This window comes from Chiloscyllium plagiosum, chromosome 2 (genome assembly GCF_004010195.1).
Source record: "Chiloscyllium plagiosum isolate BGI_BamShark_2017 chromosome 2, ASM401019v2, whole genome shotgun sequence".
NCBI lineage: Eukaryota > Metazoa > Chordata > Chondrichthyes > Orectolobiformes > Hemiscylliidae > Chiloscyllium > Chiloscyllium plagiosum.
Window position 1 is genome coordinate 70,616,950 of NC_057711.1, and position 18,275 is coordinate 70,635,224.

Genomic DNA, 18,275 nt, shown 5'->3' on the forward strand with positions numbered 1-18,275 from the left:
AGTCTCCTATAACTAGTGCTCTCCTCCTCTCCCCCTTTCCCTTCTGAGATTCAGAGCCGGACCTCGTGCCAGAGACCCGGTCACTGCAGCTTACCCTTGCTAGGCCGTCCCCCCCAACAGTATCCAAAGCGGTATACTTATTGTTGAGGGGAACGACCACAGGGGATCCCTGCACTGCCTGCTTCCTCCCCTTCCCACTTCTAACTGTTACCCAGCTACCTCTGTTCTCTGGCGTAACTATGTCCCTGTAGCTTCCATCTGTCACCCTCTCAGCCTCTCGAATAATTCTCAGTTCATGCAACTCCAGCTCTAGTTCCCTAATGCGGTCTGTGAGGAGCTGGAGCTGGCTGCACTTCCTGCAGATGAAGTCAGCAGGAGCATCAGTGGTCACCCCTACCTCAAACATCCTGCAGGAGGAGCATTCCACTGCCTGTGCTGCCATAACTCTATACTTAGTCTCCAAAACAAGAACACCATGTAGCTTACCTTTTATTTTTAGGTTAGATAAGGAGGGAGGGTGGGAGAAACTACACGTGTAGTGTCTCGGGTTCCTTCTCCACTCAAATAACAATTACTTACCTTCCCGACCGGCTTTGCGTTCCGACTTCACTTCCGCCCAGCTGCCGCTGCTCTCTGCTGCAAAAAGCATTGATAAAAGGGATGTAGAAGGCCACTGCTGTGGAGATTATACAACTAGCTGGAAAATTTGAGGAATAAATGGATGATGGGAATGAGAATTGGTGACAAAGGAATTAGTCTGAACTGGATTTTGAGCATTGGATTGACCTAGTGACATTCAAAGTGAAAGATAAGGGAGAAAATTTAACAGACACCAAAACAGCAGATATCACTAACATTTACCAATTAGCAGAGCCCTGAGCTGCAGTGCAAAATTCTTTGAAGATTCCAAACAAGTGGATTAAAGATTCTGGGACTCCTATCCTCAGTCCTAGATCTACTATCCCCATGGACCTGGGAGAAGAGTGCAACCACCAGATGTGATTGGCTATATTGCAAGGGTAGCGCACCTGCCAAACTTGTGGAATTTGAGCATGTTTCTCAAGAATACATTGCTCATGGTCATTCTGAGGAGCCATATGTTGGGACGTATTGATCACTGAAATCTATATTTGCAGATCTGCTTTTATACAACCTTAAAACATTTAGAGCCTCAAACTGAACAATTTTTAAACATGGAGTGCATAACACCATTAAATCTAATTAGCTCAAAATGATACTTTTCACTAAATGAAACTATCGCACAAAATGCTGAGCATACACGATTTATCAGCATTAGGTAAAAGGAATCCTGGTTAATATTTCAGGTTTAGAGCTTTCCTCAAAAGACCTCTATATTTAAAGTATTTGTTGCTTAGATTTCAGGTTTTGAATATTGGCTTTTGAACAGAGGGGAAGCACTTAGTGCTGCAATGGGTTTGTGAGAAGTCACAACTGTGTAGTGCAGGAGCAAGGAGTCAATAAATCTGAACTGTACCAGCAACAGTTGAAATGCCTGCATTGGGCTTTGTGCCATCACTTAAAGTAGCTGGGAAATGTTACCATGTGAGTTGCAGTTTTCTTTTTAAAATAAAAATTTTATGATGTCTAAAAGCCACTCAGCTGTAGGTTTGATTTAAAATACTGCTTGGTGCCTTTACAAATCAACCATACAGCTGTGCTTGGGCCTGTATATGGTTCGAAATATTGAAGCAATCATAATTTGATGACAAGGAATGTAACTTCACAAATCGGTGAGACCAAAATATAGGCTGTCATAAAAACTTCACCACTAAAAGTATAGTCTAATCACACTAAATTATTAGTGATGGGAATTGCTAATGATTGTACCCGAGTTAAGTGTATGCTGTGCAATTTCCATTAACCCCCCCACTCCATGTACAGAGTAAGTACTGCTCATTGCTGCAGTAGTCTTTGAAGTGTGGCTTCTTCCTCCTCACTTCCCACTGTCTTGATTCAGTTGCCATAGAGTATGGAGCCATGCAATATGGATGCAGAGCTTGATTTAATGCTGCAGACACATAATCTGGCTCACTGGTGCCAGCTGCTCCTGTAAGTCAGTAAAATCACACTGCCTGCTTTCTATTAATGTGCCAGTAGAGCCTGGGAATGTCATGGTGGAACTTCAGCTCTCTCATTACCCAACTGATTCAAGATTAGATGACAATTTTACATGCTTTTTTTCTCTCTGTTGGAGCAGGGGAACATTGGAAGTGAAGGAATAGTGGACCAGGGAGTCCTGGAGGGAACGAACCCTGCGGAAGTCAGACAAGGGAAGGGAGGGGAAGGTCCAGATGGGCCAATGGGCTGAGAAGTGGCAGATGGAGTTGGGGTCGGGAAGTCCAGAACTAAAGAGCATAGGTTTCGGGTGAGAGGGGAAAGATATAAAAGAGACCTATGGTGCAACGTTTTCACAATGATGGTGGTATGTCTAAGGAATGATCTGCCAGAGGAAGTGGTGGAGGCTGGTACAATTGCAACATTGAAGAGGCATTTGGATGGGTGTATGAGTAGGAAGGGTCTGGAGGGATATGGGCCAGGTACTGGCAGGTGGGTCTTGATTGGGTTGGGATATCTGGTCGGCATGGAAGGGTCTGTTTCCATGCTGTACATCTCTATGACTCTATGACTATGTATCTGATTGTGGCATCTTGCTGGACGTGGCGGAAATGGCGGCTAACGATCTTCTGGATGTGGATGCTGGTGGGATGGTGGTTAAGGACAAAGGGAACCCTATCACTGTTGTGGGAGGGAAGAGAGGGGGTGGGGGCAGATGTGCGGGTGATGTAACTGACCCGTTTGAGTGCCCAGTCAACAACGGTGCTGGGGAATCCTCAGTTGAGGAAGAGGTTGGACATTTCAGAGGCTCCCTTGTCGAAGATGTCCTCATTGGACCATATGTGACGGAGACCGAGGAACTGGTAGAATGGATTGGAGTCTTTACAGGAAGTAGGGCGCAAGGATGTGTAGGGAGAAAGTGAGGTCTGCAGATGCTGGAGATCAAAGTTGAAACTTTATTGCTGGAACAGCACAGCAGGTCAGGCAGCATCCAGGGTACAGGAGATTCGACGTTTCGGGCACAGGCCCTTCTTCAGGAATGGCCTGAATGGCATTCCTGAAGAAGGGCCTGTGCCCGAAACGTCGAATCTCCTGTACCCTGGATGCTGCCTGACCTGCTGTGCTGTTCCAGCAATAAAGTTTCAGCAAGGATGTGTAACCCAGGTAGCTATGGGAGTTGGTTGGTTTATAGTGGATTTTAGTAGCCAGCCTGTCCCCAGAAATGGAAACAGATGTCAAGGAAAGGCATATAAAGGGGCATATAAACAAACATTTTTCTAGCTACCACCAGTTCTGAGGAAGATGCTGCCAGACCTGCTGAGCTTTTACAGCAACTTATATTTATGCTTCTGATTTACAGCATCTGCAGTTCTTTCTATTTTTGTTTGTCTTCTGTCTATCTCTATGTGTACGTGTACAATACAGCGATACATATATTTGGGCTTTTCAGTTGTGAAGTTTGGACGCATGACCACACGGTGTGGAAGCAGACCATTTAGCCCATTGAGACCTCACTGACTGTACAAAGAGCATCCCATCTAGATCCACCCCATTAAGCTATCTCTGTGACCCTGCATTTCCCATGGCAAATCCACCTTGCCAGCATATCGCTGGGCATTATGGACAATTTTGCATGGCTAATCCATCTAACCTGCACATCTTTAGACTGTGGGAGGAAACCAGAGCACCCGGAGGAAACCTACACAGACACTTGGAGAGTATGCAAACTCCATATGGGCAGCCGCCTGAGGGTGAATTGAGTCCAGTTTTCTAGCGCTGTGAGACAGCAGTGCTAACCACTGAGCAACCATGCTGCCAGTTGGTGAGATACATTTGTTTGAATTTGAAAATTGTCTGTTTTTCTGCAAAATCTGCTGCACATTGTTTGATGAGAGACACTCTGTATAATCAGTACAGCTTTTGTTTGTGTATTCTTGCATATAAAACCTGTCAACAGGCCAACTCACTTAAGATTCAGCAGTTAAGATAAAAGCATAATTTCTCCCATACCAGAGCAGAAGTTATTCTTTCATAGTTTGCTAGTACCTGACTGATGTTTAAGCATGCGAATATTGTTCTAAAAGCCTCTCTTCCTTTGACCCAGAGATCAAAGGAAATTGTTGACACTGTTGTATTAGCTACTTTTCTGTTTAGCTTGAAATTGTGAACAAATTGCTTATCACTCTGATATTGCCTATGGATGGCAAGCTCAATTCAGATCTGTCCAATATGCATATTAAAATTACTGTTTAAATTAGAGTGGTGCTGGAAAAGCACAGCAGGTCAGGCAGCATCCGAGGAGCAGGAAAATCGACGTTTCGGGCAAAAGCCCAACTTTTCAGGCAAATTACTGCTCAAGTAGCAGCATTGATGAATGGTCAGTTCTGTACTGTGGCATTGATTTATTACGCTCATTCAGTGACTTATGAGGGACTGACTGATGGTCACCTCCATCATAAAATATTGGGCTGAGAATTCATGTAACGGTTCATATGAATTAGAAATTCCCCTGTAAGTTTAAACTTGCACATTGTGTTCCTGGGAAAGTGAGAAGAATGACATAGCACCCTTAAAAGAATTTCTGGGGCTGTGTAAACAGGACTGGCTCGTGAACCAAAAAGACGAATGATGTGTGAAATAAACAGTGCAAGGTATGTAGTAAGTGAGAATAGTGAATACAATGTTAATCACTTTCCAAAAGAGAAATAAAGAGAAAACGAGAGAAAGAAAAATAGGGTTGAGAGGTACAAAAGCAGTTTCTTTTAATATATCCTAACAATAATAAAAAATGCTAAACTAAAACAAAAGAGCTGCAGATGCTGGAAATCTGAAACATAAACAGAAATTGTTGGAGAAACTCAGCAACTGTGGAGAGAAAGCAGAGCTAACTATTTGAATCCAATTATCCTTCTTCAGAATAATAAAAGATCATTTGTTAAAGATGCTTTGAAAATAGATTTGTTGGTTTGCGTGTTTATCATACGTCTGTGTTCAGCAAGTCTTTATTTGAAGTATCTATAATTGTTTTTTGAATTCATGTTTTTCAAGCTTGTCAGACAGGTTCAGTACAAAAGACTTGGCACCACATGTATTCTCACATGATTGTTATCATGCACACTCCAGAAACTTATCAACCTCACCACCTACGTACTAAAGATTGTCATGGTAATTGTGAGCCAGGGGTTGTTCGCCTTGTTCTCTCCATCAAGAAATTCATCAAGCACATTTTTAGAGGTATGATAGAACTGAATTAAATAACTTGGTTATTATAGTGATTGGAACCAGGTGGACCTCATTGACTTGAGATCCTTGATTAGTCTAAGTTAGCAACCCTAATCAGGGTGCACTGGCTGACAAATATTTAGAGGAGATTAGAAACTCCTAAGTTCAGCTGACTAGCTCCCAGCTGGGTGGCCACAGCTAGTGTACTGTGCACAAATAAAGGCTGACTTGGCAACGCGATAGCAGCCTCTATACCATTACCACTGGAAGAAGAGAAGGAAACTCTCCCGAGACGTTGTGGGCGCAAGAGACAGGCTGTGGTCCAGTACACATGACCCATGTCAGAGACCGAATCAGAGAAACTGGACTAATCCTGGGGGCGAAAACACCACAGGAAAAGCTACAAGAGAAAGACGAGGTCTACATCCCTGGACTAATTGGGAGAGGGATGGAGTGATTGGAACAAAGTGAACCACGTTGACTACAAGGTCCTTGATTAGGGTTGTTAACCTAGGCCAATCAGGAGGCGCTGGATGACCAATATTAACGGGGGATATTGCCCTGACCAGGATCTGCTTGTCACTGGTTCTTTGGTCACATGGGTGTTTTTTAGGTGGAATATTAATAAAGTTATTTACACACCTGGTGTTTTTTTACTGTATCTTGCACCTAAGCGCGTGCACACACACACACACACACACGGGTGCTGAGAAAAATAAGCACTATTCCTATAGGGCAGGGGTGCAAAAAGAAAACATTAACAGGGGATTTAGAATCTCCTCAGTAAGGGGACTGACTTCAACTGGCTGGCCGGCCACGGCCAGAGCACTGTGCACAAATAAGTAAAGCGTAACTTGGTGATGGAATACTTGCCTCTCCGGATTTTGTTTCACTTATATTGAAGTTTTATGCTCTTCAAGATAAAGTCAGCCAGTGTGTTCTCATACACATGTTGCTGCTGAGTACTTCACTTTCAGGTATTCTATGGGCGAGATGCAGAGTAAAAGCCCCTTTTAATCAAATCTTTCAAAGGAAGTAATCTTTGCACAACCTGCATTTTTCTAATTGATATGCTTGTTACTTTTACTGTAAATGTGTAGGTTGGATTATGTTGAATTACGGTCTTGGTGGATTTCCACCCCAGTGAAAGGGATTGAGTTGCCACAGCAATTTCACATACAACACTTTAGGCTGATAGAGCAGAGCTTTAATTTTATTATTCTAGATTAGTTTGCAATCCAGGTCTAAAGGTCAAAAACTAATCCACTGTGACATTCAATTATCCTGTAATTTATATTTACAATTCCATTCTTCCTTGGGCAAACATTTGAAAGCTGTTGTTTAACCTGTCCTCTTAGAGCAAGGAAATTGGTATGTTTTATGTCAAAAAATTGAATGTTGAGGTATGAGAGGTCATAAAATTTTTCATGTATTAAAATGGAAACTTTTAGAAATTTAGATATTTTAATTTGTAATCTAAAATTACAGTAAGAATTGAATTTTGTAATAAAATGTAGGTGTAATGCTTTTTTTTTGCCTTTATTTACAGATGGAATTCCTCAGGTGTATTACTTTGGTCCATGTGGAAAATACAATGCTATGGTGCTTGAATTACTGGGACCTAGCTTGGAAGATTTATTTGACCTTTGTGACAGAACCTTCACCCTTAAGACAGTGCTTATGATAGCTATACAGCTAGTAAGTATTCCAATTCTCAACTTTCAGTGAAAAAGACCAGATTATTCTATTATCAGTAAACTTTGAGTTTTCATATTTGATTAAAAATGTGCTTCTAAAGGTTTGGTTTTAGAACTTGGGAATGTAGGACTTAGAGCAGGAGTAGCCATTTGGCCCTTCGATCTGCTTTAATATTCAATGATATTGTGATTGATCTGGCTGTGGCCTGAATTCAACTGTTTATGTTTACCACCCATAACCCTTGATTCCATTGCCTACCAAAAATCTAGCTAACTCTGTCTTGAATAAGTTCACTGGTTCATCTTAGATGAACTACTTTTTGAGAAACAGAATTCCACAGGCTCGTGATTCTTGGAGAAAAATCAAATCTTGATATCCCTGGCTTAAAAGGGAGATCTGTAATTCTTAAACTGTGTTCCTAGATTCTACTCTGTCTAACAAGGGCAGATATCCTTTTAACCTCCATCCTATCAATCCCTCAGGATTTTTTTTGTTTTGATTAGATTATCCCTCATCCTTCTGAACTTTAGATAAGTATTGATCCAATCTGTCCAATATTTTCTCATATGATAAGCACTTCATCTCCAGAGGTTCTCTGAGCTGCTTCTGATGCAATTGTATGTATTTTTTCAAATGCGGTGAAACAAAGTACTGTGCATGTAGGCTAACCAAAGCCCTGAAAACTTTCCTACTTTTATATTCCATTCCCTTTGCAATAAATGTTCACATTCCACTTGCTTTCTGAATCACTTGCAGTAACTACATACTAAGTTTTTGAGTCATGTACTAATACACCATTCTGTACTGCCAAGTTCTGCGAATTGTTTCAATTTAAATAGAAATAATTTTGATTACTTCCTGGTTCATATTTTCCCATATTATGTTCTATTTACCAAGTTTTTGCCCTATCCACCTCCACTTGATAAATTACTTTAGTTTCCCGCCTATTATGGAGTCATCAGCAAATTTAGATTCCATACCTTTGGTCCCTTCATCCAGCTTATTAATGTTGAGGCCACAACACTGATTTATGTTCACTAGTTATGGTTTGCCAACCCAAAAAAAAATCAATGTATTCATTTGGCCCCCTTGGAGCCTGCTCTGCCACTCATTACATTCATGGCTGTTCATCAACTCAGTAGCCTGTTCCTGCTTTTCCTCCATATCCTTTTGGTATCCTTGGTTCCTTACCATATGCCTTTTTGAAATTCAAGTGCACTGCATCCACAGGTTGTGTATCCATCTTACTTTGTCAAAAAACACCAATAGATTAGTTACCATAAACACCTTTTATGACACCATGTTGTTTATGCCCGAGCCCATTTATAATTTTCTAAGTATCCTGCTATAACCTCATTAATGGATTTGCAATTTACTTATGATTGATATGCTTGGAGATGCCAGTGTTGGACTGGGGTGGACAAAGTTAAAAAAAATCACACAACACCAGGTTATAGTCCACCAGGTTTACTTGGAAGCACACTAGCTTTTGGAGCGCTGCTCCTTTGTCAGGTGGTCTGAAAGCCAGGGCTTCCAAATAAACCTGCTGGACTATAACCTGGTGTTGTGCGATTCTAAACTTATAATTGATGTTCGGCTCACTAGCGTATAGTTGCCAAGTTCTGTCTTCCTTCGTTCTTGAATGAAGGGGTTACTTTAGGCATTTTGTGTTGTTTTAAAGTGCAGACTAAATCTCAAAGGTTAAATTCTGGTAATTCTCTGTGATATTGCAGCCTGTGGCTATCTTGCATCAGTAGCATTTCCCGCAGTCATGTTCTCGAGTACAGTTGCAATCTTCCTGACTTCAAGGTTGGTTTTCAATATCAATTGAGAGATTCAAAAAGAGCTGATAATATCCAGCTGGGAAAAATAATGTGAAGCTGGAATATAGTATTACCCTAAATATTCATTGAATCTTGGCAAATTTCAGAATAAAAACCAGAATTCAAAATAGGGCTTTAAAGCAGCCATCCTATGACAAAGGATCCCTAGAGTCACTTAAAATAAATTTGTTACTAGAGATATACGTATCAAAATTCAGATAGAATAATGAAATATTACCAGAATTGTGTATAGTTTACATAGTTTTCTCTTGCAAAAGTGAGTTTGCACCACACTAATTCAAATTAATATATTGTAAAATAGCAGCATCAGATAGATCAACTGGAAGTTTCTGGGTACAAATTTGTCATCAGAAAATGCTGAACAAAATTAATAATGGGGCATTAAGGCATCAAGCAATTTCTAAACTTTAATTTCCCCATATCTAGTTTTTGTTGGGAGACCAAAAAGAGGCCTAAAAATGTCTTTGATTGATTGCATGCTTGAATGGAACTAAAAGGGTAAAGCTTGTCCGGAAAATAGTAAAACATGAAATATTTAGTGCACACAAGAAGCTACAGAGGAACCTCAATTATCCGAATATCAATTATCCAAATTTCGGATTATCCAAAAAAGATGTCAAAGTCCCGATAGAAACATTACATCAAAGAGGTGTTTCTAACACTGATCGCATCTTTTGTTTACAGTGATTAAAAATGAACTCTGCTTACTGAAATGCTGTGGAGAACAGTCCTGGACATCAATCGGAGCCCAGGCACCATTTCCAAATGACTGACTGACTGCCCTCTCCCTACACTTTCCCTGCAGTTCTACACAGGGTGTGCCCTAAACCCCCTTTCCCCAGATAAGCTCTCCAACGTTGTCCTGAAAGCAAAGGTGGAACTTGACAAAATGTTGCAGTAAAAAGTTGTGTGTGTGGCTGCGTGTGTGCGCTATTTTGAGATTCACTCCATAAAGGCAGCGGCAGTCTTGCTATTGGTGTCCAGTCTGACAACCCTGGAAAGGGGGGAGGATGGGCGTGGATGGCGGGACGGCCAAGTCAGATGGGGGCGTGGGCATGGACAGTCGGGGGGCGGGTGGCGGACGGAGTAGGTTTGGACTGGTTGGGGGTGGGATTGGGGGCGGATCCGTGAATGGGGTTGGATGGGTTCTGGGGGCAGACGGTGGGGGGGTGCGTGGGGGCTCACGTGCGGTGTGCTGCTGCCTCGTCTCTTGAACAGGGAGTGGACTTAGCAAGTTCTCGCTGTCAATCCCCATTGAACTGATTGGGGGGCTTCAGCAATGTTGCAGGTCCCTTACACACAAGTGTGTGTCTGCTCAGAAACAAGCCCTTAGACAGCGAGAGGGAGCAAGGCAGGCAGAGCAAGGAAAAAGGAAACCTCAGAAAACTCTGAGCCCCAGAGGAGAGACATTGAATCAATTAACCAAATAATTGATTGTCTGAATGAAATAGTGTCCGCCCATCTCGTTCGGATAATTGACGTTCCTCTGTATATGGTTCATTCTGTTTACCTGAGGAATCAAACTATAATCTCAATTCCCTGCTTCCCGGGAATCCTTCTCTGCTCCAAATATTAGTCTACTTGTCCCTTAGAACATACTGTGACTCTGTCTCAAATGCTCCTAATGTTCTAGAGTACAGTTGCAATCTTCCTGGCTTCAAAGTTGGTTCTCAGTATCAATTGAGAGATTCACAAAGGACAGGTCTAACACCTGAAAATAATGTTCAGCTGGGAAAAAATAATGTGACGCTGGAATTTAGTATTACCCTAAATATTCATTGAATCTTGGCAACCTTGTGCTAAACCATTCTGTGAGAAGAAATGTAATTTCTCCTCTCAAACTCGGTGATGATTTTAAATTGATGACCCCTCATCACTGTCTCACTGATCCACGAAAAATGACACAAATAGAGAAATTTGGAAAATATTCTGCTTCAGCAAAATTAATCACAGTATCTCCAAACTTTTTGTAATTATGCTTTGACTAGAATGTTGCTGTGGTGAGAATCTAATTCAGTAGGTACTCCTTAGCTTTACTCTCCGTGGTCTAACTACTCCCTTGCACCAGTGCATCACTATCTCTTTGGTTTTTACAAAATTTGCCTTTGTTTATAAATTCCAAAATGCATCAATAACTTTTATTCCATATTATTTATCTTCAGATTTTGAACGATTTTGTCTTAGAATGCCTGGGTCCTTCTGTATCTTTCAATATTTTCTCATTGTGCATTGATAAATTTTCTGTTTTCTTCACAAATGATTCACTTGGTTGCAATTTGATGTGAAGCTGTATTACACCCTTTTGAGATACTTTTACAGTTCTCCTTACTGAGCACTAACCCTTTTTTTTATTTACAACAAATTTTGGTATGTTTATTCCATGTAGATAAATATAGAACAAAAATGAATTCAGTAGGGACACCCTTGGGTTCATCCCTGCCAACTCTACTCCAGTCTAAGCAAAACCATCCATCCTTGGTATCTCATTAATCAGTCAGTTTCCATACACATTGCTTCATTTCATCTAATACAATATCCATGATTTTGTTTTGCAGCAAAACTTAGTCAATCAGTTATTAAAATCCTTAAAGACTATCTGCTTCTATCTTCTCAGATACATCATACTGGAATATCTTTTATAAATTTGTGTCATCAACAATGTAACAATTTGCATTTGTCCATTTCAGCTCATGTGCTAAAACCCTCACTCATGCTTTTGTTACTTCCAGACATAGCCATTCTAGTGCACTCCTAATCTCCCACATTTAACTATAGGTAAAGCTGAGGGTTAGAAAATTAACAATTCCGTGTCTTAATTTGTAGCAAGTTAAGTCCATTCCACTATCACCCATGTTTCCTCTAGACTGTGCGACCCACAGCCACAATGAGGTTCCTTGCATGCTGGTCAGTGTGATTGATGTACTGATGCTTTAACTTCTGGCTTCAGAAGTTGCTACCGCACACAAATCTTGGAGCTACACACAGTGGGAAAAAATTAGAACTCATATTGCCTTTCACACTCTTTGTTTGCTAACCTACGCTGGTTTCAGGTCAAGCAAAGTCTTGATTTTAAAATCCTCACCCTGTTTCCAAATGCCTCCCTAGCCTCACTTTTTATTATTGTGATCTCCTTGAGTCTCTCAAATGTTTCATAATATGTGAGATGATCTAATTTCGGTTTCCTTTGCACCCTGAATTATTGAGCTATTCCCATTTCCTGAAGACTCCCTGGGCCCTGATGCACATTTCAACCCCATGTCCGATCTCCAGTGATTTGTAGACTGGAACATTTGGGCCCATGTCTACTGTTTCCTTTGTGAATTTCTTCTTAAGGTGAGCACCCAGTAATTGATCCCTTTGTACTTCTGTTTTCTTTCTTGCAACCAATTTTATTTATATTTGGATTGATCATAATTGTTTCACATACTTATATTTTTACCATAATGTATATAAAATGAAGCACAGTATTGATTATCTCGGACATTTCTTTCTTTCTCAAAATCAGTTTTGCCCCTTGGCAGGCACTGACTGTATTCCTCAAAATATTTTTAAATCATGTATTTGCTTTCTAAATTTAATCTCTTTAATTTGTCTTCATTTCATTTAGAGGGATGTTTTTACTTTTGATGTTGTCTCATTTTCCTATTCTGCACTTAATGCCTTTTAATATTATTGGCTCTTTTCCTGTTATCTTAGTTATTTTTGCTTTCTTTGTTCATTTGCATAATGATTTCAAGCAAGGAAGGAAAGTCCAAGTAAAAATAGGAGGTGCTTGAAGTATGAACGGCATGACTTTAATCCTCAGTTAAACACTTCTTTCTCATGTCCCCCCAACTCCTCCCCCATTTCTACTGTGTCTACACCCTTAGCTGTCAAGTTACTGTGTCCCTGTTTCACTCTGGAGATTTCCTCCAAATGACTGATTTACATGGTTGCTAAGCCACCACTGCTCAGTTGTACAACAATTGTTTACATGCTCTTAAACTCATTATCGTATCCAAATATATAGTACTTTAGAGGGTTAGATATTTTGAAATGCGACTGTGCAGGTGACACAAATGCATGGTCAGTGGAATAGTAAAATACCACTGCTTCAGCTCACTGATTAACATACATAGTACTCTCCAAATCATACATAGTACTTATTTTTGTAACTGAAGGAAGCACCTCAGTGCCTTTACATGTTATATTCGCTTTCAGCAAAGCTCCTCCTTAAAGTAAATATTCTTGAGCTTGTCATGATCAAACAGTACTTGAGGGAAGTGGAAATGTACTGTTAGAATTAGTCATTTTTTTGAAGTACCAAATTGGGAACCATAAAATGAAGTCTGTTTTATTGAAGGATATGTGCAGCACATCCATATTTGAGTTTCTTTTCAGCAGAAGCATATTTTTGATAAAGAACAAGTACATGCCGACAAATCCAGAACGTCTGTTAAACATATTGTAACTTCAATGAAATGTTTTCTTTCTCATTTTCATTAGTATTGTTCAGCAGTAATTAAGTTAGGACTTTTTTGTTATATTGTGTTTACATTAGTTTATTAAAAGTTGTCTGTGGATTGTATTTAGCATCTGAAATATTATATAGTCATCACAGTTGATCAATAATTGATTATTTTTTTGGAATTTAGAAATAAATTGAATGCCTCAACTCTACTGGCTATATATAGTGCTTTTCTGTTCTCTTGAAGTAGTCTGATTGTTTGGAGTTTAACAACTACTGAACCTTGCTTTTTGTGCAGTAATTTTGCTTCTAAAACCTGTCTCTCAAAATCAGGAGTAAAAATGAGCAAAGTCACACACAGGTTGTCACTAGCTCTTGTTAAAAATGTTCCCCGCACATAATACAGTGAACTCCACATCGTATACAGAGCAAAGAAAGATTTAGATTACATGGCACCTTTCATAACCTTAGCAATCCCGAACTGTTTTACAGCTAATGAAGTACTTGTGAAATGTAATCACTAATGTAGGAAATACAGCTAATCAGTGTTATAGTTGTAACACAGCTATAGCAAATTCTGAAATTGAATGTGATAACTACCAACGATCTGTTTTATTGATGTTGGGTTGAGTGTTAAACATGGGTCATGACAAAGGATCAACTCCCTTGCTTTGAAAACATGCCGTGGCACCTTTCATTGCTGCCCGAGAGGGCAGCCTGGGCCTTAGTCTGAAAGATGCTGGCCCTAACTGTGCTATTCTGGGGTATCAGGCTGGATATACACTCAAATCTCTGCAGTGGAGCTTGAACCCACAACTTTTCAACTCTGAGGAGCAAAATGCTATCAATTCCACTTTTCTGCTGTGCAAGGATGTGGGTTCTTACATTTGATAATGTAAAATCAGCCACTCCGTGATTCTGTGTTTATTCCACTGTCATCTGAGAACCCAAAATGTGACAACTTTATTGAAAGGTGTATCAAATTCAACTTTCTGTGATTGGAACACATTAGAATGAAAATAGAACTGAGAAAATCTAGCATATGTATTCCTAGTTCAGGGTTTTACCATCTTTTAGTGTCTTTGCATGTATATATTAAAAAAAATTAATGTTATTTTATTGAGCATTGGTTTGGAGTTCAGTCGTGTAAATTTGATAAGTACTGACCGTGCAAAAATAGAATTGAATTTCTGCTCATAAATTAGAACTTCTAATTGTATAGAAGAATAAAATGAGAAAACAAAAGAGAAAAGATGATGTTCTTTGAATGGATCAGCTTCAAGGATATTTCAAAATGTAAAAATATGACTAACAGGAACAGGAGTAGTCCATTTGCCCTTATGAGACTGCTCTGCTGCCATTCAGTAACAGCATGACTGATCTGATTAGTCATAACTCCACTTTCCTACCTGGCTCTTTGATTAAAAATCTGTCTAGTCTGGCCTTGAATATATTTAATGACTCAGCCTCCATTGCTCACAGTGGAAGACAATTCCAAACACTAATGATGCTCTGGGAGCAGAAAGTTTTCCTCATCATGTTTAATGGACTGCCACTTATTTTTGACTTGCGTCTGGGTCTTGAACTTGTTGAGGTAGTCTCAGCAGCTATCTTGTCAACATCCCTCAGAATCTTCCATGTTTCAGAAGATCACTTTTCATACTTCTGACCTCCAGTGCTTGACCAGTTTTGTGATGCAGTTTGAACAGAACATATATAATCTATGGTGCTACTATGTAGTATTATCAATAGATTTTATTTGCGACTTTAATTTCTCTCAGCCCTGTATACATCATTGTTCAGTTAAAGATTAAATTCAGATAAAAAGGATGTTCATATAGTTTTGCTTGCCAAGGTAAATTATTAGACCAGATGGGGAGCGGGGTTATTTTTTTCCTGTGTTGCATTACATTGATTCCAGACAGCCTGTGAATGTGCTAGTAACATTCCCACACATCAAGAATGCATTCCATAAATAGGGATCAACTTGTTTATATTATGTTTTGTCTTATAAATAATTAGACTGAATTGAGACAGTTTTTTTGGGTTTGATAGCTCATAACTGTTCAAATGCAGTGTATATGTTAACCTTGTCTCAGTGGCGGCCTTTCATTTGGCTGTGGTTTCAATCCACACTGCAGTGAGTTAAGTACTTCTTCCAAGGCTGAGCTCTAGCGCAATACTGAGGGAATGTGTTTTTTCTTAAGGCATACCCTATTTCAAGTAAGGCATACAGGTAAGGCGCTGGCCCCCTTGCAAACAACAGATGATCCATGGAGATCCTACTTCAGAATTTCAATCTGAAGTGTGGCCTGGCCGCATGGGGGAGCAATGTTGAAGGGTACTTTCTTTTAAAAAAAAAACTGTAAAATTTGAATAATTTTGGCAGCTTCTGCCTCCTGAGCTTGCAACAGGTTGCAAATGTTCTAATTTCTGTGAGAATATTTAGTCAGTGCATTGTAATCCTATTCCAATTCAGTTGTGGATTAGCACACTGACTACCATGGTCTTGGGGTGAATATAAGAAGTCCTGAGCATAAGCATCCTGGCTGTAAAACTGGGATTTGCTTCCTGTACATGTTTAGTCCCAGACTATTAACAATGACAGAACTATTTATTACTTGCAATGTATTGACACTGTACTAACAAATGTACCAGGCCTTGGGCGGTGTTACAAGTGCTTGTAGTCACATTTGGAATAATTGTTGGATGAGTTCCAAAATCTTTGGACTGGGCACATTTTTCTCATATGGAGAAGAATGTTTTGGATTCCAATACATTTTTTTTTAAGTTTATGTAAACTTTTTTAAGGATACATTGTAATTTTGTTTTATTCCTTCCCTTCTTTCCTTACTTCCTCCTTTCAAAAAGATTTCCCGGATGGAATACGTGCACTCGAAGAACTTAATATACAGAGACGTAAAGCCAGAAAACTTCTTAGTGGGACGACCAGGAGGCAAAAACCAGAATGTAATTCACATAATAGATTTTGGCCTTGCTAAAGAATATATAGACCCAGAGACAAAAAAGCACATCCCTTACAGAGAACACAAGAGCCTTACTGGAACGGCCAGATATATGAGCATTAATACCCATTTAGGAAAAGGTAAGTAACTTCTATTTGACTATCTGGCACGTTTATTGCTTCCTAACTGGTGTGTGTGTTGTTCTTAGAAAAATAATTATATGGATTTAACTAGAATTATTTGTTAGATTGAAAAGATGTATTTAAGTTGTAATGAACAATTATTTGTCTTTTGTACTTAATACTGTTGAGACTTTTCATTTGATGAGTACTATGGATGTTGATCCTTAAACATCCAAAAATGAGAATTGCCTTATTTGCAGAGTTTCAAAACAAATCAATAGTATAGTTGTAAGCTTGCTATTTTGAAACATCATTTGAGCACAGTGGACGTATTTTTGCAGTACAAAAGGTGCAGACAGTTGCATTGTAGTAATGTAATTGAACCAGGAGTTCAGAAGCACAGGCGAATGCTGTGAAGTCAAAATCTCACCAAAGCTCCTGGTGGAATTTAAAGTAAATAAAGAAATCTCATTAAAAATTTCAGGAATGGCAATTGTGATCATCAATTGGCACACATCCATCTGGTTCACTAATATCCTTTACAGAAGAAATTCTCCCACGCTTTCCCATCTGCCTCTAGATATGTGGCTCCAGATGAATACTAATGTGCCCTTTGAAATGGTCAACTAAGCGACATCAGTTCAAACAAAATTAGGGATAGGCAGCAGATGTTGTCGTAGAGTCATACAGCATAGGAACAGACCTTTTGGTCCAACTCTTCCATGCCGACCAAGTTTCCTGAACTAAACTAGCCCCACTTGCCCACATTTGGCCCATATCCCTATAGAACTTGCATATTCACATACTTTTCCAAATTGCCACTTCCTCCAGTAATTTGTTCCCCATATGAACCACTGTCTCTGTGAAAAAAGTTACCCCTCAGGTCCTTTTTTAAATCTTTCTCCTCTCACCTTAAAAAAAAGAATGCCCTCAGTTTTTAACTCATCCACTCCAGGGAAAAGACCTTTTCAATTCACCTTATCTATGACCCTCACGATTTTATAAACCTTGACTGTGATGTTTGCATCCCATGAAAGAATAAAGGGATTAGTACGGAAAAAGAAAATTCAGACATAATTCAAACCATTTTCATCCAAACGTTTTATGGGGAATCGAAAGCCATATTAAATATTTTTCACATTTGTGGTTTGTGTGGCATTAGTAGAGTAAATTACAACTTCACTGATCTATCCTCGCCATCTGAAATTAATGCCCAGATCTTATGAACTTCCCATGATAAAGTTTTCTGCTTCCTGGGACCCACAACATTTTGAGTTAAAGATTTCAGACAGTTTCAACTTAATTATCTGAATAACTAACCAGGAAATATTAGATGGAAAATTTCTATTTATTTTTGATAAATTCATTCAGGGATGTGTGCATCACTAGTCGGGCCAGCAAATATTGCCAATCCTTAATTGCCCTTAAGGTGGTTGTGAGTTACCTTCTTGAACCACTCAAGTTTATTTGGTGTAGGAGACCCACAAAGCCATTGGAGGGGGAGAGGGATGCGAGGGGGATGGAGTTCCAGGATTTTGACCCAGTGACACTTTTATAGAATGGTGATATTTTCCTGACTCAGGATGGTGAGTGGCTTGGAGAGAAAGTTGAGATGCTAGTGTCCCCATATACCTACTGCCCTTCTTATCAATAATGGTGATTTCTTTCAGTGCAACTTGTAGATTGCATATCTATCCAAAATATGTTACTGAGTATCAGTGGTGAAGGGAGTGGATATTTTACTGATGTGCCAGTCAAATGGACTGCTTTGTTCTGGATGGTGTCAAGCTTCCTGATGTTATGGAGCTGCACTCATCCAGGCAAGTGGGGAGTATTTCATTGCATCCCTGACTTATGGTGAACTGGCTATGGGATTCCTAGTCTTTAATCTGCTCTTTTA

General features: G+C 39.6%; 1 protein-coding gene across 5 annotated transcripts in view; it reads left to right on the forward strand.

Moving 5' to 3' along the window:
• Positions 1–18,275, forward strand: part of LOC122560750 (casein kinase I) — a 174,105-nt gene that overhangs the window by 63,931 nt on the left and 91,899 nt on the right. For 3 of the 5 annotated variants that reach the window (XM_043711783.1, XM_043711793.1, XM_043711802.1), the window contains exons 3-5: positions 5,125–5,310; positions 6,848–6,996; positions 16,159–16,393. In XM_043711783.1, the coding sequence (XP_043567718.1) occupies positions 5,125–5,310; positions 6,848–6,996; positions 16,159–16,393 (570 nt within the window). The remainder of the gene's footprint in view (positions 1–5,124; positions 5,311–6,847; positions 6,997–16,158; positions 16,394–18,275) is intronic. The other 2 variants (XM_043711811.1, XM_043711820.1) reach the window with 1 other exon arrangement.